The sequence below is a fragment of the Hevea brasiliensis genome, chromosome 8 (genome assembly GCF_030052815.1).
Source record: "Hevea brasiliensis isolate MT/VB/25A 57/8 chromosome 8, ASM3005281v1, whole genome shotgun sequence".
Lineage (NCBI taxonomy): Eukaryota > Viridiplantae > Streptophyta > Magnoliopsida > Malpighiales > Euphorbiaceae > Hevea > Hevea brasiliensis.
Window position 1 is genome coordinate 60,922,964 of NC_079500.1, and position 22,300 is coordinate 60,945,263.

The 22,300-nt window shown below is 30.7% G+C and overlaps 2 protein-coding genes across 3 annotated transcripts; one reads left to right on the plus strand and one right to left on the minus strand.

Annotated features, from left to right (window-relative positions):
• Positions 1-259: 259 nt before the first annotated feature.
• Positions 260-1,647, plus strand: LOC110657146 (uncharacterized). Its single transcript, XM_021814233.2, has 4 exons — positions 260-620; positions 1,080-1,190; positions 1,260-1,340; positions 1,453-1,647. Exons 1-4 carry the CDS (start codon positions 411-413, stop codon positions 1,525-1,527), a joined length of 477 nt encoding a protein of 158 aa, XP_021669925.1. The 5' UTR covers positions 260-410; the 3' UTR covers positions 1,528-1,647.
• Positions 1,648-2,096: 449 nt separating this feature from the next.
• Positions 2,097-17,722, minus strand: LOC110657155 (protein GLUTELIN PRECURSOR ACCUMULATION 3). Of its 2 annotated transcripts, none has more exons than XM_021814249.2 (16): positions 17,553-17,722; positions 17,365-17,462; positions 15,255-15,393; positions 15,145-15,173; positions 14,800-14,896; positions 14,631-14,707; positions 14,437-14,544; positions 13,823-13,879; positions 12,389-12,480; positions 7,026-7,110; positions 6,610-6,762; positions 5,645-5,745; positions 4,612-4,767; positions 4,392-4,504; positions 3,115-3,205; positions 2,097-2,409 (listed from the first exon to the last, which is right to left on the minus strand). In XM_021814249.2, the coding sequence occupies exons 1-16, from the start codon at positions 17,612-17,614 to the stop codon at positions 2,350-2,352; spliced, it is 1,518 nt and encodes a 505-aa protein (XP_021669941.1). In that variant the 5' UTR covers positions 17,615-17,722; the 3' UTR covers positions 2,097-2,349. The 2 variants fall into 2 exon arrangements, with proteins under 2 accessions (XP_021669941.1, XP_021669943.1); XM_021814251.2 differs by having other exon boundaries at positions 14,652-14,707; positions 17,553-17,721.
• Between the last annotated feature and the right edge of the window lie 4,578 nt (positions 17,723-22,300).

A 22,300-nucleotide genomic window follows, 5' to 3' on the forward strand; every position in this document is an offset into this window, starting at 1 on the left:
AATTTTATTATGCAAAACATCAAAATTTAGAGGATTTGATGTTATATTTTTAAGTTCAACAACATTATTATTATTACAAACCTTAAAGTTTAGGAATAATTCTTGAAATTTATCTCTCAATTAATTTTGTTTGACTAATAAAAACGGATAACATAAAACTCAATTATTGTAAAAATTCTTGGAAAGTATATATTCGGTTTGCTTTCATTGCAATTTTTTCAAGTGAAGGCAAGTGAGTTTTGAGGGCTTTTTAAAAGTGAGTTTTGAGAGCTTTTTAAAGGAATCTTTATCTTGCTTCCTTAGGAATTTAGTCAAAAGAAAGCAACTTCTTTTGAGAAGGAATTTTGAAGCAAAAGCAAAATACATACAAAAGAAAACGAAGTTTTGGATTAAAGAGAAGAATATAGAAAATGAGAAACATGGGAAGCATGGGAAGCAGTGCAAGGCTATCAATGGAAGAAAATGAAGAAAATGAAGAAAAGAGTTCAAAATTTAACATAGCCACATTTCAAGCTAGAGAAGAGGAGGTTGAGCGGAAGAAGATGGAAGTGAAGGAAAAAGTTGAAGTTCAGTTAGGTCGAGCCGAAGAAGAAGCTAAGCGCTTGACTCAGATTTGGGAAGTAAGTCGAAACTTCATAATTTTAGAGAATTTCAATATCACTGAATCAAAACGGATTTATTTCTTTAATGGGATTTTTAATAATTGATCAGATAAATTTTTCTTTCCAAAATTTTATTTATTATGTAAAATATAATAATGAATAAAAATTTATTGAAAAAGGTTTAATCAATACTATATTCTATTCACTTTTTTTTTTGTCTATTAGAACTATATGAAGAGTATTTTTTTTTTTTTACCATTAGGTTTTTTTCTTGTCTCATTTTCAGTGAATTGCAATTTGAGAACTGTTTATATAGAGATTTTAACTGTTGAAAGATTTTTAAGTGAGAAGAATTAAAAAAGGAAAAAAATGAAACTTTATTTATAGAATTAAAAAAATTGAATAATTTGGTTAGGATTAAGCATTGTTTATTTACTTTTATTTATTCATGTATCTATTTGATGAATATTGTAACAGGAGCTTGAAGTAATGGCTGATCCTATGAGAAAAGAAGTTGGATATATACGTAAGAAGATTGACATGATTAATAGAGACCTGAAGCCACTGGGTCTGAGCTGCCAAAAGAAGGTGAATTTTCTTTTCTTTTCTTTTCTTTTCTTTCTATTTTTACTGATATACAATACAATTTGGTACCAGGAGAAAGAATTCAAAGAAGCATTGGAATCTTTTAATGAAAAGAACAAAGAGAAAGCTCAACTAGTTGCCACATTAATGGAGGTATTTATATTTATATTGAAATAGATTCATTTTCCCCCTTTCCTTAAAATTAATTTTCTTTTTAATGGAGCCTTATTTTTTTCTTCTCACTTTTACCCTATGATCTTATCAGCTGCTGACTGAGAGTGAAAGATTGAGGATAAAAAAACTGGAAGAACTGAGCAAGAATGTGGAATCCATACCCTGAGATGCCTCTTCAATCAGGCCACTTGTTTTTATATCCATTTATCGTAATTTTTGTTTAATATTGTGTGTTTTGCCATTTTTTATTTTTTAATTCAATAGAGGTCCATGAACTGATTATTAACCGGTAGATAATATAACAAAAAATAACTTCTTTCTTATTTCATCATAAAGGCAAATTATCTTATCTTTAAAATAAATAGATAAAAACTAATCAGACTATCTCTAGTTGAGTGTATTTCACCTATAATAAATTTCTATAGATTTTCACCGAATTTTAATTTTTCCCAACTTTTTTAAAATGAAAAAAAATTCAATTTCCATTCATTCAAAGTTCAATTCAACTCCACTTTGGGTGATTTCAATTCTGACCTAGCCCTCGCCAGGCGCAGTATTGACATTGACAAAAAAAAAAAAGAAAATTGTATGTTTTCAAGTTCTTACGGTTAAAACATAAGGCCCCTCTAATTATTATATTCAACATATTCATTGTTTATTTTATTTTTATTTTTATTTTTAATATCAAGCAAGCTTAAGTCATTAAAGCTAGCAAAGGAGTTTAACATATGGCCATACATAAGAATTTCACATGAGATATTTCTTCAGTCCTGGCAATTACGTATAATTACAGTATTCTCTATCAAAAACAATTTCCCATTACAGTATTGATAAACGTACACGTGAATAGCACATGTAAAAGTCATAAAGCATATATCACAATCAGTTCATAGATATGTTGTGAACAGTTGAGAGTTTAAGCCAGATAGGAATGAGATGTAATGTATAGCAAGTGTTTCGCCAAAAACGGAGATCCCCAAATTGTTCTTCAATCAGATGACAGCTGCTTGTACTCTGCCAGCAGGCTTGGGATGTCATCCATTCGTAGCTAAAATCCAAGAGTGTATATGAGAAAGAGATGAAAACGCAGATTATGAAATTAGATAGGAATTGCAAGCTGAAATTTTCTTCAAAAAATTAAAAATTAAAAAAGAATGCAAGCTGAAAGAAGGTGAAGGGTGAAGATGCCAAACAGATATTGACAAATGACAATGTGCCAAATAGTTTTGATCATTCAATCAAGCTAGCTAGCTACCTGCCAATGAGTTTTAGCTCAATGGTATTAGAGTTGTCTCTAAGGCTGTGAGGTCACAAGTTCACGCCCCAGTCAACGCCATTTGTAAAAAAAAAAATTAAAAAAAAAAAAAAACTAGCTATCTAAAGGGCCTTCATGTTTTGATTCTGGAGTCTTGATTATTAGAAAGGAAAAAAGAAAGAAATTAAACATGTTCTAGCACATAACAACATTTAATACATATCACTTTAATTGTTTGGTTATAACTTTTATCCAGCACATTTCTTATGATGATACTATAGATCATTTGTAGCCACGCTCTTTCCTCCTAAGGTGCAGAACAAAAGCATGGTGGTAAGTAATTTTTATTTTCTGCTGTGAAAGTTACTTCAAGAAGAATCAGTTGTTTAGCCAAAAAAATTATGATAGTAGCAATGAAAATTGTCCAAATCCTGCAAATTTTATATATATATATGGCTAAAACAACAAAAGGAGATGTATTGCACCGCAGGCACATACCTGAGAAGCATTTTTAATATGATAAAACCGATGAGCATATTTCCCAGGAAAACCAGACTCCATGGAATGTAAATCAGCTCCACCTTTTGCTCTGTCACACACAACCACCATGAATGATGATAATTATTGTCAAATAATAATAATGATAATAATAATTTGACTGGCACATCTCAGAATGAAAAACTCAACAAGAGAAAAAACATGGTTTTAGTCAATAAATGACAGAAAATTTTAATTTAACATTTTATAAATATGTTTCTGGCCTTATAAAAACAAAATGAACAAACACCAAATAAGGTAAAATAAAAAAGCCATAGCAGCAAATCATTACAAACCCAAGATTGAGACCAGGGATGTGTGGTTCCGGTTCAGTTCGATGTTTGTCTAGAAATCGAAACCGAACCAAAATTTCGGTATAGTTCCAGTTCGGTTCTTTGTTGTTTTAGTTCCGTTTTCTCGGTTCTTCAGTTTCAGTTTCTCGGTTCGGTTATCAATTCTTGAATCAATTTTATATAATTATTTCCTTAAAAAATTCATATTTGAATTAGTATTTAATTTTTGAATTGGATTATTAATACATAATATATCTTTTAGCTATTTCTAAATGCATAATCCTTAATTATAAAATGCATATATAATTTAGGATTAAGTATATTATATAATATAATAGTATATCATATAATATACATTTTGGTTATTTATTAATTATGTAATATTTAATTATAAGATAGCAATATAATTATGAATTAACATATATGTAGTATAATAGTACATTTATAATTAAAAATTATAAGATAATTTAATGTATTTATAACTAAAATTGTTAAGGAAATATAAAGAGATGAAATATAATATTAGGTTATATTTAGTTCATAATTAAATATAAATATAAATACATATATATAATATTATATTAAAAGTATATAATACATATAAAAAAATAGAAAAACACATCTATAAATTCGGTTTTTGGTTCGATTCCGGTTCAGTACAGTTTCAGCACGATTCCAGTTAGGTTTTTAGTAAAGAACCAGCACCGAACCAAAGTATCAAAATAACTTTGGTTCGGTGCAGTTCTTCGGTTCGGTTCGGTTCGGGACCCCCCAGAACCATGCACAGCCCTAATTGAGACAATACAGCCCAAAGATAATCTGGAACTGACAGCAGGTGGCAACTTAAAATTAAGTTGGCTATAGTTCTAATTCCAAACATAACTATTGCTACTTTTTGCAATTAGTGAACTGCAACAAGAGATGGCAAGTAATTATTGTCCTTACAAAAAACGACGAGTAATCAGTCGTTGGTAGTCACGAAGCAACGGTCCGAGCTCCTTTAGTGGTGTAGACCTGGGTATAGACTTTCTCCAGTGATTACGAAGTGCCTGAATTTTCTTTTTATTTTTTATTTTTAATTTTTTTGACCACACAAAATATTGTCAGTGGAATATATATATATACACAAATATGCATTAAACCAATTTGGATGGCTATGCAAAACCTGTTCATTGTTATCTCCCATAAATCCTGATGCAAGTTCAAGAAGTTCTCCATCTTCCAACTCATCTACAATTTGGAGCCCAGAATTTGATAGTGAAACTGAAACTTCTAACCTCCTTTGTAATTCTGAGACAGCATATTCTTCCCTTTGGCTTTCCTGGGAAAGAGACGCTGGGTCATTCAAAAATTTTTTTGGGAAAAAGATGAACTCTAATATTGTACAGAGTAAAAAAATAATAAATTAGTAAAAATGAAGTCCACATAATAGTTCAATACCATCCAACTGAAAATTCTAAAGGGCACTCACCCTCGACTTCAAACTTTAAATCAAACACATATTGGTTAAAATAATAAATGCAATCTCTTAACAGAACTTTTATTGATGTTCAGTCTTGCATGCTTGATCCCATTAGATTGATTAGCTGTTCAGTTTGTGGCTCATATGTCAGATACAGCACTGCAATCTAAAAGCTCCAAGCAATTTGGGGGCTGGGGGAAATCAAAGAGGGGGTGCAGTTTAGATAGCCTAGATAGATTCTAATGATGGGGGTTATTGATGTACTCATGAATTTTTCCTTTCCCAGCTTGTAAAAGCAAAACAATAATATATGTAAAAATAAGCACTTGTAATCTTCTCCTTCATAGTGGAAATTGCATGCGGCTCTATACAGGCAACTTGCCAAACCATTTTAAAATTTCTCGCTTAGTGTTTTTATTTCTCTGATCATTATTCTACTCTCTGTGTGTGTTGCATGGATAATTTTTAAACATTATGCATGCTAAAAGGTTACACAATCATAGTATGAAATGTATATTCCCACCAAAGAGAATGCGTAAAGTTAATCAAGGAACTTGATTCTTGTACATGCACCATATTTTGACAAAATGTTTCCACGCAAATATGTTAGTTTCTCAAAATAATGACAAATGTCAGTACTATTAAAGTAGAGGGAGATAGTAATGAGCTCCCTGACCAATTGGCTAACTAGATAGAATAGGCTGCGAAAGTACTGTGAAAGTTGCCTTGATACCACCTTGAGTGCAGATTGAACCCCATCTTTTGCCATGCTCAAATGCTTATTTTCGTGAAGACTTTTTTGAGGAGATGCAGCCAACCACTTTGCAATAGGGTCCCCTTGAAATATGCAAAAATTGGAAACATATTATAGTGCATGTTTATTGACTACATGAAAAATCTAATTTGGCTTCCTGCAACAGAAGAAGTGGGGCAAAATGCTTTTTTATGCAAATCCAATGAACAACTTGATTCTCTTGATGGTTCTTCAGTTTAATTACATATTAAAAGGTTTCAGTAAATGAGGCCTCCTGATTTGCAGCCCAAAATTAGATGCACAGAAACATACCCTTACATTGTTGTTTCCATGGTTTGAACCAGTGATTTCAAGGTCACAATGGAGCACTTCTACTGTTACACTAAGATTCACTCCTAGGATAACAGAGTAATTCAAAAGAAGAAGATACAATTGATTTCAAAAGGTTTAAGTAAACAGAACATTATCTTCTGCCATTAGTCAACATACTCCCTTAGTTTCTTCATAGAGTTAAGGGTTATGAATAGAATCCGGATAACAACATCATAGTTTTTTTCATCTTTCAGCACATGATAACAAAACACAATTCTCGTAGAAATGGTGAGTTATATTTAGAAAAATTTGTACATAAGATTTGCAGAAGAACAATCTGTGCTCATAAGATAAATCATTAACTCACGCCAGAGTAAATCCAAAAAGGAAAAGACAGCAATCAGAAGTAGATGAGTACGTCACAAGGGCAGTGAAGACTTGGGATCTCCATCAGGAGGTCTCAAGTTTGAATCCCACTGGGTGAAGTGCGGGGCTTTATGAGAAGAGAAGAGATACCCCTTGTGTGCAGCTAATTTAGTTTTGCAAGTTTCCAATGCATTAAAAAAAGAAAAAAGAAAAGAAAATAGAGAAGCACATAGAGGAGTACAGATTATATTGAAAAGCAAATCTAGCACCTTCTGGAACCAACCACCATATATCACCAAATGTTGACTTCCCATCAAAACCACCAAACAATAGATATCGTGAACCAATACATGTAATTGTGTGGTATGCTCGAGCAAGAGGGGGATCACCACTGGTAGGTAACCGTTTCCACTGTGCAGACACTTAAAAATTAAACCAATGGTTAGAATATGAAAAGCACATAGGAGATAGAAAAGATGCAAAATTGGCCAAGATAAAATTGTGTTGGATAATAATTATTAACCTAGCAACCAATTTATTGTCTTATGTAACTGTATCTGCTAGCAGTAGCATGCATGTTGCTCATCCAATCATTAGGCTTGGTCTATGGAAGGTTAACAAGGTGAAATAATCCATTTAAGATTAATCCCTTTGATTTTAACTAGTAATTATGAGAAGTACATACCCCTGTCTAAAACAATGCAGTCATTGTAATAGATGTCATAACGACTCAACCAACCACCTGTCCCATGCCCACCAAACAGCAAGAGCTGAAAAGAAATAATTTTAGTAGTCAGCACCACTTACTACAAAAGGAAGCAGGAGTTTTGACTTGAAATTATTCAAGTATCAACAATGGACGATTCTTTTCTTTGTATCAATAATATATACCCACTTCAACTGTGATCAACCTAGAGTAGGCATCCAAGGGCTGGCATAAAGCTGTAAACCAGGGGTGGCAATTTTAGACACAACCCGTAGACACAAAACGAATATGACATGAAAATAGAGAGTTAGGGTTGAGCTTATTTATGTTCACGTCGAAATCGTTTTAACCCATTTATGACACACTTTATTATTCCTATCACGAGTCAACCCATTTTGACCTGCTAATTTGCAAAAAACATTATCAAAAAATGATAAATTAGTAAATATAAACCTAATTATTTATTATATGAGACTTGTTACTTTATTATATTTGGTTTTTACTTCCTTTTCTAAACTTATTTAATTTGTGAATTTATATAAAAGTTAAAAATTACATTGTTTTACAATTTTTTTAAAATTTTTTAGTTAAAATATTAATTAGCTAAATGTTGAAATATGACGTGCTTGTTTAGTGTTAGATTCTATATTTTTGTATATTATTAAATTTATGTGTGATTAAAATTAATGTACAAATTTCATGTAATATATTATCTTATAAAGATTAAAACTGTTGAATCATGTCAAAACGTGGCAAATGCATTATGTTCAGTCATGTCAAATTGTGTTAAATAGATATACAACAATTATTCATCTTTAATTCTCTCCTTCTCTCTCTATTTCTTTCTCTCTCCCTCTTTTCTTCATTCTCGATCTTCTATTTTTCTATTATGTTTCTCCCCTTTATTCCTCTTTCTTCCATTCTTCTTCATTGTTGGAACCTTGGATCATTGAGGAGCCAATCACTACTTTCTCTCTCTCTTTCTCTCTCTCTCCCTCTTTTGTTCATTCTCAATCTTCTGTTTTTTTATTATGCTTCTCCCCTCTGTTCCTCTGTCTTCCATTCTTCTTCATTGATGGAGCCTTGGACCATTAAGAAGCCTCTCTTTGCTTCTTTCTCTCTCTTCCTCTTTTCTTTCTTCTTGATCATCTAGTTTCTATTCTGCTTCCCCCCTCTCCTCCTCTTTCTTCGATTCTTCTTTATTGCCAAAGCCTTGGACCATTGAGAATCTAGCTACATAATAGTTGGTATTAGAACTTTGAGTTCTAGGGTTGGCTTTGCTTCCAAATCAATTTGTTGGTCTGCCTCTTCTTCCTCTATCCTTTTGATTTTCCCTCAAAATTAAGTTCTTGAATCTATAAGTCTCACATTCCTTTCTCTTTCTCTTTTCTTAACTAATCTCATTCTCATATTCATTTACAATCTTGAATTGAAGTGGGACAAGAAATTGATTTTTATTCGGACTTCAATAAATCCAACTCCTACAATTCAATTTGAAATTCATGGTTACATGGCTATCAAGCTCACTAACTCCTAGTCAAAACACAAGGGTAGGAGGAGATCAAATGCTTCTAGCTCACAGTAATCTGTGTGAGCTCATCTGTAAGCTTGGGTGGGTTTTAATCGACCAGCTTGTAACTCAATGTAGGAACATCAGATTTGAGCCTCGATTGTGGCAGCTATGTCACCAAGGGGCGACAAGCTTCCAACCTATCGGGTTGTTACATATTATAGAAGAAGGAAGAAGAGTGTTAATTAGTAGTTGCTGTTAGCAGTTAGTTAGCTGGGGAATTTGGAGGGAATTGCTTGTAACAGCTTGAAACTGCTGCAACAGCTTTTTGGAGGGAATTACTTGTATTAGCTAAATTAGCTTTAGCTAACTGATTCTATTAGAGTTGTTAGGAGGCAATTACTACTTTGTCTATAAAAGTAGTAGGCAGATCTGTAATGATTCATTCAAGAATGCACATCAATCATATCTCTCTCTTCTCTCAATTCTTTTCTCTTCCCATCTGATTCTGTTTCTTTTCTCACCCACTCTTTTCTTTTGTTTCTCTCAAAACTCTGTTCCAATCTCTACTGTAGGGATTGATTCAGATCTGTTATCTTACATTTGGCATCAGAGCTATTAGATCAGTGGGCAACTGCTGAAAATTGTTTCCATCTATGGCAGATTACTCTTCCTAAAATACCAGGTTTCTTTCTTCTTCTTCTTCTTCTTCTTCTTCTTCTTCTTCTTCTTCTTCTTCTACTACTACTTCTCCTTCTCCTTGTATTTCTAATCCCTTTATTCAGATTTCTTTTCTGTTTTTCTTTCTTTCATGAAATTCCCTCAAAATTTCCTTTCCTTGAGTTCTTATTCTGTTTTCCGATAATCAGATTTCTATCCTTGATTGATTTTCTTTGCTTCTTGAAGTTCTTCACGTGTGAGTTTTACTTCCAATCCATTTCACTGGCATCACAAGAATGACAAGATCTGGGATAGTTACTCAAGACTCAAGAATCTATGAGTTGGAAGAATTAATTAGGGTTTTGTAGACTGAATGCAAGAAGGATGGGGATGATTTGAGGGAGGAAGTGAAGCGGCATGCCTTGCAGAGTGCAATAGAGATTAGAAGGATGATCAAGGAGGAGTTGCAAGCCATTTTTGGGGATTCTTGGGCTGATAAAAGTAAAGGAAGTGGTCTTGGAGTAAATGCAGAAGTAGGAATCTCTGTTGCTGTCCTCGGGAGTAAGGGTATTCTCCCTAATCCAAAGGAGAAAGTCAACCAGCAGCAAACAGGAATTGTTAGCAATGGATCATCAACTGAGAATGAAGATAAACATATAATTGATGAAGATAAACTCCTTGGAAATTATGACAAATCAAATGAAGACCAAAATGCTTCCAGTGAAAATTTTAAGAATGACAAGGACAGTGAGCAGGAGTAGGATTTTCTTGCTGATATATTTGGTATGAATGAAGATTCTAAGGAGGAAAATTATGGAGAAGAGGATCATGGATAATCAAAGTTTACAATGGGAAAATAAGAGTGAATTTGAAGAGACTTTTGAAGGAAAAAAAAATTCAAAATCTCTTGAACATGTCTTTGTTGTGAAGACAGACCATAGATTCCTTTTTAGTTTTAGCAAGATTTTTCCAGAGAAATATGTAGCTGGATATTATGAAGAAGATACATGTGGAAAGGAGTATTGCAATTTTTGAAATAACAAAATTAAGTTGACATCATGTAGTTATATAATTCTTAAAGAGAATGAATTTGAAATTTGAAGTAGACAGAGGAAGAAAATGTGTCCTTTAAGATACTACAATCATTTACTGCTCAAAGAAAATGAATTTCAAATTTGGAGGAGAAAGAGGAAGAAAATACAATCCATTCAATGGACGAGATAATTTGTATACAACTTCCTCAGTTCAGCAGTAGTTCTGATCACAGTTTTGCTCCATCCACTTCTACTTCAACTGATTTACCAGGGATAACTTGCAAGTTCTTCAGGACCTTACAAGTGGCTTCATCTTCCAGCAGAAGAAGCTACTTGGGGGGATCAATCATTCGTCCTAGCTCAATTTTCAGAATTTTCATCTTCTTGGGGGCAAGAAGATTCTCTTGGGGAGAGCATTGTTACATATTATAGAAGAAGGAAGAAGAATGTTAATCAGTAGTTGTTGTTAGTAGTTAGTTAGCTGGGGAATTTGGAGGGAATTGCTTGTAATGGCTGTAATAGCTTTTTGGAGGGAATTACTTGCATTAGTTAAACCAGTTTTAGCTAACTGATTATGTTAAAGTTGTTAGGAGGCAGTTACTACTTTGTCTATAAAAGTAGTAAGCAGATATGTAATGATTCATTCAAGAATGAACGTCAATCATATCTCTCTCTTCTCTAGATTCTTTTCTCTTCTCATCTAATTTTGTTTCTCTTCTCACCCACTCTTTCTTCTGTTTCCGAAACTCTGTTCCAATCTCTACTCTAGGGATTGATTTTGGAGCATTGGTTGAACTTCCTGATGGCAGAACAATGAATATTGATAGCCGGAGAAGCTTGGGAGAGGTTCAAATAGCTGGTTGGGTCACCTTCTAATCTGAAAGGATCTTGGCCTCCAGCCATTTGCAAACAATTGGACTAGTATCAATCAAGTCGCCCAGAGCTGGTAAGAAGATTGTTGCAAGTGACACAGTGAATGGATAGGTGAAAATGATAGGTGAGAGAGGCACAATGGCGTTATTCTCCTCTGCTCACGATGCTTTTCAATCAGTAACTATGGCAGAAATTTCAAAGGCTAGAACATAGGTTGGAAGGTTTGAATTTTCACAGGAAGCTATAGGAATTTGGTTGATTTTAGGCTCCGATACCAAATTGATGTAAAACAGAAAGAATAAAAGAATCAAGAGAAACAAATTCTTTAGAGAAAACGAATTTTCAAAAACTATGTTTAAATCTCAATAATAATCATAATAACCAAAAGCTAAATAAAAATAACTAGAAGACATAGATATTTATAGTAAAATAACTAGTCCTATTACTACTAGGATCAGGAATCTTTAAACAAGAAACCCTACTCAAATACTAATTAGAATACGGAACTCCCTACTCAAATACTAATCAGGAATACAAAACTAACTAAACTTCCTAAATAATAGTAGAATTCCCAAATAACATAAACTTCTTAATTAATAATAATCTAAATTTCCTAATTTTACAATGAATATAATTCCTAAGCATTCTAGGTTGAATCAAATTTCAATACTACATCAATATATCTACTCCCACATACCAAATGTCCACATTTTCCCAAATGACAACTTTAAATTATGAGTCTAACCTACATCTACACAAGCCTTGCCTCTATCAAAGGTCAAACCAAACAATTTGGCAAATACATGCTCAATAAAAAGGTGACAAGCTTCTAATAACAATAAGCATAAAATTGAAATCACAATAATCCCATTTTCCTGCTTCAGGTCTGAATGCATCACACACGTAAGGCAACCAAAATTGTAGTATTAATTCTATAAATTTGTGCAAATCATAACCATAAATATTATGATTTTTTCACAGTAAAGTTAGGATATTAAATATTTGAAAGAACAAGTTTACACAATTTCAATTTGAATGTTTTATTTAGGTTGTATGACAAACTCAAGTTAGTAGCCATCATTCTTTGTACAAACCTAAAATCAAGTCCTAGGGCTAGCAAATAGCATCAGAAATACTCACTGAATTGTACTATTCACAACAGTTTTCACATAGCATTAGCATATGAAAGTAGACGAAGGCAAAAGAGAAATCACTTTGAAAGAAAGAATCAAGAAAAATAGTTGAGGGTTTAGAGATGTCATTACATAGTGGCCTCCAGATGTTATAGTGTGGCCACAACGAGGAGAAGGAGCTTGACCAGGAAGCTTCAATTGGGTCCATCCAGGAGTTTCAATCTCTTCCTTCCACAACAAAGAGAAAAGGCAAACTCCACTTAGTCCAATTTAAGGATTATTTACTGTGATTATACTTTTAAGCTCTTGAACACACACACACACACACACACACACACACTCACACACACACACAAAAACACATGGAGAAAGATCTCATTAACACATCCACTAATGTTAAGGGATTAAGTGCTGACAATCTCCCATTTTATAAAAGGACCGCTAACACAAATGGAGTTCCATCACCAAAGCTGTAAATAAAATTAGATCGTGGAGCATTATGAAATTCATTAAACGATGCCCATTCAACAATCATCACTACAATAATGGCTGCCAATTTTCGGTGATCAACCATTTGAACACTAGGCTACCTTAGTCTCAGTAACATTCATCCCAGCGGATCTGCAACTCATTTTGAACTAAAAATCTATGTCATTTCATCAGACATGAAAAACTCCAAGTATATCATCAGTTAATGAATATCTGATCATCACAATTCTATAACTATGTGATGAATATAGACAACCAAAGATGCATAAACATATCATTCCAGAATTCTATTATACATCACAAGATAATAAACAGCAAGGCCAAATACCAGACTTCAACAAGAAAATGAAATTCCTAATGGATTACAAATGAGCTACTTCAGTGCCAAGTACTTGTTTAGGAAGGTAATGTCAATATAAAATCAATAAATAAATAATATATGCATACATATGTGGTTAAAATGTTAAATAACAACATTCATTTTTAATTCTTTCTCCATGTATTCTATTAGTACAATAGTACGTCATGGAAAAAATATATGCACCACTCCCCATTTGTGCTGAAACAATTTACACATTTGACTTTTTTTCTATGGAGCCAATAGATTTCCAAAAGGACAGCCAAATGCAATTCTAATAAACTCAAACCACAATATAATCCTAAATTACTTCGGGTTGGCTACATTAGTACCCTCCTCTATTCAGGCCTGTCTAGGGCACACTTCACACAAATCCAATCTAGTAAGTCCAGCCTGTCATTTGAGGCACAGTCAAAGTGCAACCAATATTGACTGATATGAAATATTTTTCATGAATTAAATTGTAGCAGTTTCATCCTTTAGAAACTATATCTACAAGTCAAGAAAGGAAAATTCACAATGCATCCCCTTGAACATGTAATTTGCAATGTTTTGTGTCCAGAGTATAATGACCAGAACACAATACATTACTTGGTCAGAAAGAGAAAAGGGGATTAAAGCACAAACCAAAGCTACAAGGCACATGCAACAAGATAGGTCAAAGGATAGAACAAATAATAATCAGTAAGCAAGGGTGCTGAAAAGGATCAACTGCCAACCTTCTTCAATAACACCCTTCAGAGCCCACAAATCACCCATGATTGGCCCACCGCCACCTGTCAAAGTTAAGATTATAATTCTGTTAGTTAAAAGTTGCTCAAACAAATGCAAATGGGAACACCAATGTGATGTTGATACAAAATGATGTAACCATATAATTAATCTCATCAATTTTGTTGAAAACTAAGAACATTCAAGTTATCTAATGAGAATACTTATCATCACAGAAATGTGTGATGGTTCTCTCTTTGTTCCTAAACAAAGACACATATGACACAACACAGGGCATATGAACAGTGAAAAGAGAAATTAAAATGACCATAAAGCGGAGTGCTGTACAATGCCATTAATGATGCCACACCATCATGTTAGATATCTTGTATTGTGTTTGTTTATACAATTTGTGGGCTGAATTATTCTCTCATATTATGTTTTTTGTAACAATTTATGTTTATCAATATTTGATAAGCACAAGTGACTAGTAATTTCAAAGTAATTTGGCAACTGCAATCCTCAAGTAGATCTTGGCACCATAAACAGGTGTCAAAGACTCCTAAAAAAGAATTCAGCAACAAATTCCAATTGCCATGTAAGGATATTCAGGGCATTTCACCTCTGCCACCATAAATAAGCAACCGTTTCTCAACCATGGTTGCTGTGTGGCCACATCTAGGTGGAGGCAATGCTCCAGTAACTGACAGCTCCATCCACTCAAGTGATACTGTTAAAAAAAAAAACAATGTAATATGAACAATTTAAAAGATTAAAAAAAAAAGAGAGAGTAGTCTCATGAGGCAACACGGCTACAAAGAAATTTAACAATGTTACTTGTGTCCAAGACATAAACATCTGACAACCACTTCTTGCCATCCCACCCACCGTACCTGCATTTAAATATATCTTCCAGACAAAATCATACAAGATAAAAACCCTATTCAAGCTAGTTGATTAATGGTGAAATTTGCTTAATACCCACATAACGATTTTCCGGTTTCCAATAGATGCAGCTGCAGCAAAATCCCTTGGAGAAGGCAAGTCACCGAAACTAGTTAGCTCTGACCATTGCCATATATCTGAAACAAACATAGACTCGGTTTAATCCCCAACAAGTTATGGCAAAAAATTACTTGAATGAGCACTATGCCAAGTACATTCAATTTTATTTTTAGAATGTATTGATCACCTGCACACGCACAAACAGAGAGCCTATGTGTGGGAAGGTGGCAAGAAAGAGAGAGAAAGAGGATAAGAGAGAAAAAAAAAAGGAGTAATCATTGATATGAGAACCACACAAAAATTTGTATAGAGATAAAGATTTTACCAGTATCCAGAACCCAAAAGTCACCCATCCTGCAGTTGCAATCATATCAGTTAAGAACGTCATTAAGATTTGCAATAAAGCATTCATATATATCAGATTTTTTTACAAACCTTTTGCTACCAGATCGCCCACCAAAGATGAACATGTGGCAATCAATTGAGACAGCAACATGAAAGGCTCGTGGGCTAGGACCCACTTGTCCATCAGACCCACTTCCACTGCACTCTGGCTGAAACCATTGCTTGTTCTCTAAACAACAGAAAAGCAAATTGAGAATCAAAGGACAAATTTTGGATCAGTGCTCTCTCTCTCCTCTCTCACACCCAACCCCACACCCACCCACCCCCACCCCCACCCCCACCCCCCCTTACCTCCCCCACCCACAACAAAGTTCTTCCTTAAACACACAGAACCCCATAATTTTGGGGGAAATTGTATGAAAATGTTGCTTTTTGATTAACATGCAAGATGTATAATTACCTCAGTTGCATTAGCCTTGTAGCACACCTCTAATAAACCATATCTAGATTTTAAGATAATATAAACAATTAATCTCACCATATGACTTGAGTAGAACAATAATACCAAAATGATCACTTAGCAAGTTTCATTCAACCCCAATCTGTTACAATTCCAATTTTCCATTGATGTCAAATTCAAAGTTAAAGTTATCCATCTTTGATTTATTGACGGGCCTAAGTTGCACCCACATTTGCACTGCATTTGTCAAGAAAGCAGGCATATCAAACATCGCGCAGTAGTTGTCAACTTGTCACAATGATCTTTTATTTCTCTTGTGCACTTCATCCACATCCTTTAACAAAATCTATTTTTAATTTTAGAATTTCATATTCATATTTTTAATTTTTCAAAACATGCATCAACAAAATCTATTGATCTGAAGAATTGCTAATTTATTGAAACAGGTAAATAAACCACCACAATTATAGAATTTATCATTATTTTATTCTTGGTAATTTTCTTAATCATCTCAGAGAACTAAAATTGCTAATTTATTATAACAGGTAAATAAAGCACCACAATTATAGAATATATCACTATTTTATTCTTGGTAATTTTCTTAATCACCTCAGCGAACTACAGATGCAATTGTAAAAAGGAAACAAAAGAACTCACATAATAATCCATAAGTGCATCAGAAATAATGCCTAGAACCTCAGCCTTGCACAAAATACATCACTTGAAATCTACTAAATCATGGTGTAGCATAACTAACAAGTAACCTTGCATTTATTGTTCACAAACATTGCTATTCTGTTTTGTGATGCAAGTATAAGCCAATGCATTTCTCACTCTCTTTTTCTTTTCAAGGTAAGCATGGTTCTTTATTTTGAACTGGTTTCAAAACTAAGGATAAATCTGAGAAGTGGATTTGTTCCAATAGATGAGGTATATATAGCTTATGGGAAACTGGCCAGCTTTATGAAGTCTACATAACTAAAAGTAGTCTCACATTGTTTGCTAACAAAGCTATTATGGTTTCTCATACAAGCATATAGAGCAGATGCAATTTCGACTGTCATCTTTTTTCTTTTTTCCTTTTTTTTTTTTCCGTGCACATGTGTTTGTGCATATGCGATTTTACAGGGGCTGGGCTTAGAGTTGAGGTTAAATTTTGAAAAGTGAATTGTACAATGGAGAAGGAGCACATATAGGAAATAGCCAGCGATATGTGGTGTAAGTAGGGAAAAGGACAGCATTATGAGGTGTGAAAAGTAGGGTTTTCTTCCTATTATTTATCTTGGAATTCCCTTAGTTTTTTCCTTTAAGTCAGCCTTATAAGTTGTGAAGTAGGCTCTCTTCCTATGATCTATCTTGGAATTCTCTTGGGTTCCTTTTTCTTAACTGTTTTCTGCAAATCGATAATTCAGAAAGCAGAGAGAAAATTTGCAAATTTGAAGATTCAAAATTTATCTGTGTGGCCACAAAATACTGTTTGAATACTAAGAAAAAAAATGGAAATGGAAAAGTATGTAAATTCACACTGATCTACAGCTAAAATTCGCCATTGCTTCCACTATATCTTGCTCCATCAAAGCACACTTAACCCACTTCAATTACTAAAAATGAATTGAGAATTTGAATTTCTACCCAGTATTAACTCGCCGATCACACACAAAACTCAACACATGAATATGAGAAAAAGAATACAAAAGAACTACAAGAAAGAAACCCCAAAAAAAGAAGGTTAAGGAATACCCATATCATAAACAACGACGTCGCTTAGAAATTTCTTGTCGATGAGACCACCGAAGACGACCACCTTCGACTTTCCGACGACAACAGCACTGTGACCACTGCTAAATCAAACAAAAACCCGAATCAAGAAACAGCATATGCACGCACACACACGTCTGTCGCAAAAGAAGGACGTTTCAGTCGTTGACCTGCGAGGTTGGGGAAGAGGTCCACTGAAATCAGAGGAAGAAGCTTGAACCCAGTAATGCATTTTTTACGCCTGGCCTCGCAATTGGCTCTGAGTCCTCGCTTTCTTGGATGTAAGTCCGTCTGGACTTTCAAGTGTGACTAGGGCTGTGAAGGCAAATCGAATGAAATTAAGCTTTAAGAATTAATACTTACCCTATGTTCACACTATGCCCCATTGGTGTGGTTTCATATGATAGATTATTCTATGTTAAATTGATGGTTTGATATAATTATTTTTTGATTTTATCTCTATATAATATATAAAATTTTAATATAAAATTTTAATTATATAATTTTAATCTTATATATATATAAGACATATTTAATAATTAATAAGAAAATAAATATACCTTTAATTATTATTATTATTATATTATTATTATTTATAAATTAATACTTTATTTAAATAAATAATTTAAATTATTTATATATTTAAAATAATAATAAAACATATTTTAATAATTTTTATATTTATCTTACCATATCATATTATTTAACCAAATAAAAAAAGTTTATTAAACCATTCCATAAGATCATTAAACTATCCAATATTATATTATCTTTCCAAATATATTAACAAAGCATAGTGTACATTATTGGAGAAATTAAAAATAAAAAAAAATAAACTGAAATTTAGTTTGACAAAATGAATAATTTAGCTCTTATAATTTTTAATTAAGTAATTTAATTCATGAGATTTTATAAAACTTATAATTTAGTCCCTACCATTAAAATTTTATTAAATTATCATTAATTTTAATAAAAAGACCAAATTACCCTTATCTTTATTTTTAATATGAAAATAAGTTAGTCTCAAAAATTTTATTTTCTTAATAATTTAATCATGTACTTTTTAAAATGTGAAACCCATTAAATTAAAAAAATTAAATTTAAATTATTAAAATATTAATTAATTACTTTAAAATCCTTAAAAATTTTGATTGGTTACAAAATTGTCCATTTATTTTATAAATGGATTCTCAAATATTATAACTATTTATAAATAAGCTTTTATAATTTTGTAAAATTATATTTATGTCATTATTATAATATATATATATTTATCAATGTATAATATTTTCATATATTATATTATATTATGTTGTCGTATATAAAAAAAGAAAAAAAATTATGAATATGGTTGTAAATTGTTAGTAAAATAAAATTTCAAGAACTAAATTATTTCATATTAAAAAAAAGTTAAAAATATTTTGATTTTTTTATTAAATTTAATAAAAAATTAACTGTAATTCTAATGGTAAGAACTCATTTATAAGTTTATTAAAATGTCGAATACTAAATTCCTTAATTTTAAAATTAGATGGACTAAATTATAAGTTTAACTAAATCTTAGGAACAAAATTATTAATAAAATAAAATCTTAGGAACTAAATTATTTTCATAATAAAAATAGAATTAAGGGTATTATGATTATTTTTTCTAGAATTAACAGTAATTTAATTGAAATTCTAAGGGCAGGGACTAAGTTGTTGGTTTTGTCAAATCTTAGAAATTAAATTATTTAGTTTTAAAAATACAAAAATTAAATTATAAATTTTATCAAATTTTAGATACTAAACTATAGTTGACCCTAAAAAAATCATCACATTGATTTGGCGCATTTATCAAATACAGCCACAAGTTTAACTTTTAGGCGAAAAGTAACTTAGAAAATTACATAAATGTCATCAAAAAATTAGAATAGATTACAATTTAATTTTTAAGTTTAACAAAATTTATAAATTAGTCCTTATATTTTTAAAATTTATCTATTTAATCGTTAACATTTTATTAACGCATATGAATGCAAAAGCATCTAATTTTTTTTTTATTTGTTAATTATATATATACGAGGGGTGAACTTTTGAATGGACAAAAATACTCTTAAATTTTATATTGTTTATAGTTATATTATTTTTATTATTTTTATTAATTTTAGAGTTTCTATAAATTTAAAATTTCTAACCTGATTTATAATTCTACATAACTAAAATTTCTATTGCAATTTAAATTAAAATCTTATAAAAAAATTAATTAATAAATTAATGTGTTCTTAAAATAAAGATTGTGAATTTATATTTAAAAAAAATCAATTTCTATTTTTAAATTATATTTCAGAAAAAAATATATAATTTTTTTAGTTTACAAATTCATAATGTTGATTATGATTTCTATTTTTAAATTATATTTCATTGATCAAAAATCAATACTCTAAATTTTGATTAATGAAATTCTATTTTTCTTAATGTTATTCTAATTTGGAAACGTAAACTTAGCTAAACTAAATTATATTTCAGAAAAAAAAAAATACTATACTTAGTTAAAGGAAAAGAAAAATTTGTAAAATCATAAAAAAAAGATTTCAATAATGGAAAAAAATATCTTTTAGATCTTCATTAATGATATATATAACATGGTGGCTTAAATATATTTACTAAAATATTATATAAATATGACAAAAGTTTTTAATTGCCCGTGGACGGGACTTAAGAGGATTTTCGGTGCGCTGACTAGGCAATATATCCTTTTCAGTTCAAGTGGTATCAGAGCCTCGTAACGGTCTGTGCGGTCCCGGGTTCGAGTCTCGCCCCTGCGTAAAAAACAGCTTTGCGCTAAGAGTGGGTCTGGCGAACCCAGAGTCTGCGCAAGTAAAGTCGTGGTGAGTTTGGGCCCGTGGACGGGACTTAAGAGGATTTCGGTGCGCTGACTGGGCAGGATATCCTTTTCAGTTCATCATTTAATTATTATAATTAATAAAAATTATAAATTATATTCTTATCAAACAAAAATATGATTTTTTTTATAAATCATATATTTCATCAATTTTAAATAATCATTAATAACTTAATGAAAAAGTTCACAAATCATAATCAACATTCATTTTAATATTTTTCAGTCGTTGATTAGAATATTAATTTTTAAAGAATTTAATTTATGATTTGAGAATTAAAGAATTAAAGTGTTATAGAAAAATTAAATTTGAGATTTAAGAGTTTAAGTGTATGTAGATGTATTTTTAAATTAAATTTTATTTTAAAATAATAAATTATAATTATTATAATTAATTGTAATTAAAAATTTTAACTTTGTGGGAATAAATAAATAGAGATAAATTTTTATACCATCAAAATTAGATTTTTTGGCTTAATATTTAATCTATTTTCATAATTGATGGTAAGACTAATTTTAAATATTAATTAATTAGATAAAATTATTATTCCTAAATTTTTGAGAGAAACTTTTAATGGGAAATTAAAAAAAAATTAGCCACTAAAATATGTACAACATTAATAATAAAAATCAATAAAATTTAGTAAATATAAATAATTAAAAGTTATATATATATATATATATATATATATATATATATATATATATATAAACTTCTATATAAATTTTTTCCTACTATTCACTCTAATTATTATATATAATTTTTAATAATGTCATTTAGTTTATTATCATTAAATTGACAAAACTTTTATTTTATCAATTAATATTTTAAAATTTTATGTCATGATATTATTCATATATTATTTAATAGAGTAATAACATTGCAATAACACTAACTGAAATAAAATAAAAAAAAATTATGTTAATTGATGCAAAGAAAATGTGATAATATAAAACTTCATGATATTAATTTAATGAAAAATTAAATTTTTCTCTCTTAAATAATCATGTGATGAACCATGCGGTGTATTTTTTAAATTCTCTATATATAATTTCTATTTATATAATAACATACACACACATATAAAGTTTTGCTTTGTTGTATTTGTTAAGGTTCTTAATTCAATAGAGTTTTTTTTTTTTTTAAGTATTATATCTTATTTGTTTCAAAAAGAAAGTATTATATATTATTTTTATGTTATTTTTTTTGTAAACTCGGTGTATTTTTATGTTGAATATGATTTATTAACATATAGTTTTTAGTGTAATATGATTAAATTTTATTATTATTTTTTATTTTTACAATTAGATCATAAAGTTAAATAAATTAAAAATAATTTTTACATAAAATTATAATTTAAAAATATTCAAAAAATAATAAGACGCACGTGCGCACAAAAAACTACTAATTAAATTTTTTAACTAAAACATATAATTAGGGGGTAAGCACTATTTAGTTCAAAACGAAATAATTTGAAAACTCAGTTCGATTTTAATTTTTATATATTTTGTTTATTCAGTTCAATTTGGTTTTAGAGAGAAAAAATTTTAATTAAATTGAAGCACACTAAATTAATGAAAACATTGTTATTTAATTTTAAATAACACTAATGTAAAATCTTTCAGACCTTATATTGTCAGTACTTCCTTAATCCATTTGTATTTCTCCTACTTTGATGCTTTGTTCCTTCCCTTTTTCTTCTCATTTCATTACGCTGCCCCATCATTCCTTAACTTCCAATTTCAAAATAGAAGAAAACCTTTTACAACCCCATTCTTGTTTTTATCATCTCTGTTGGTGGAGTCATAGATTTCCCTATTTAAAGAAGTTTCAATCCCTTCCTTATTGGATAATTTTGTTATTTTTGTTGTGTTGTTTACCTGATGTTTAAATCATATCTTTTTTTTTTCTTTGGTTGTTGGTATTCTTGGGTATTGTATGGATATTCAATTGGATTTTTGTATTTGGAAATGTTAAAAATTTAATGTTTTTCAGTAGTTTCTTCGTTTGTGTAATGGTTTTTATATTTATACTGTA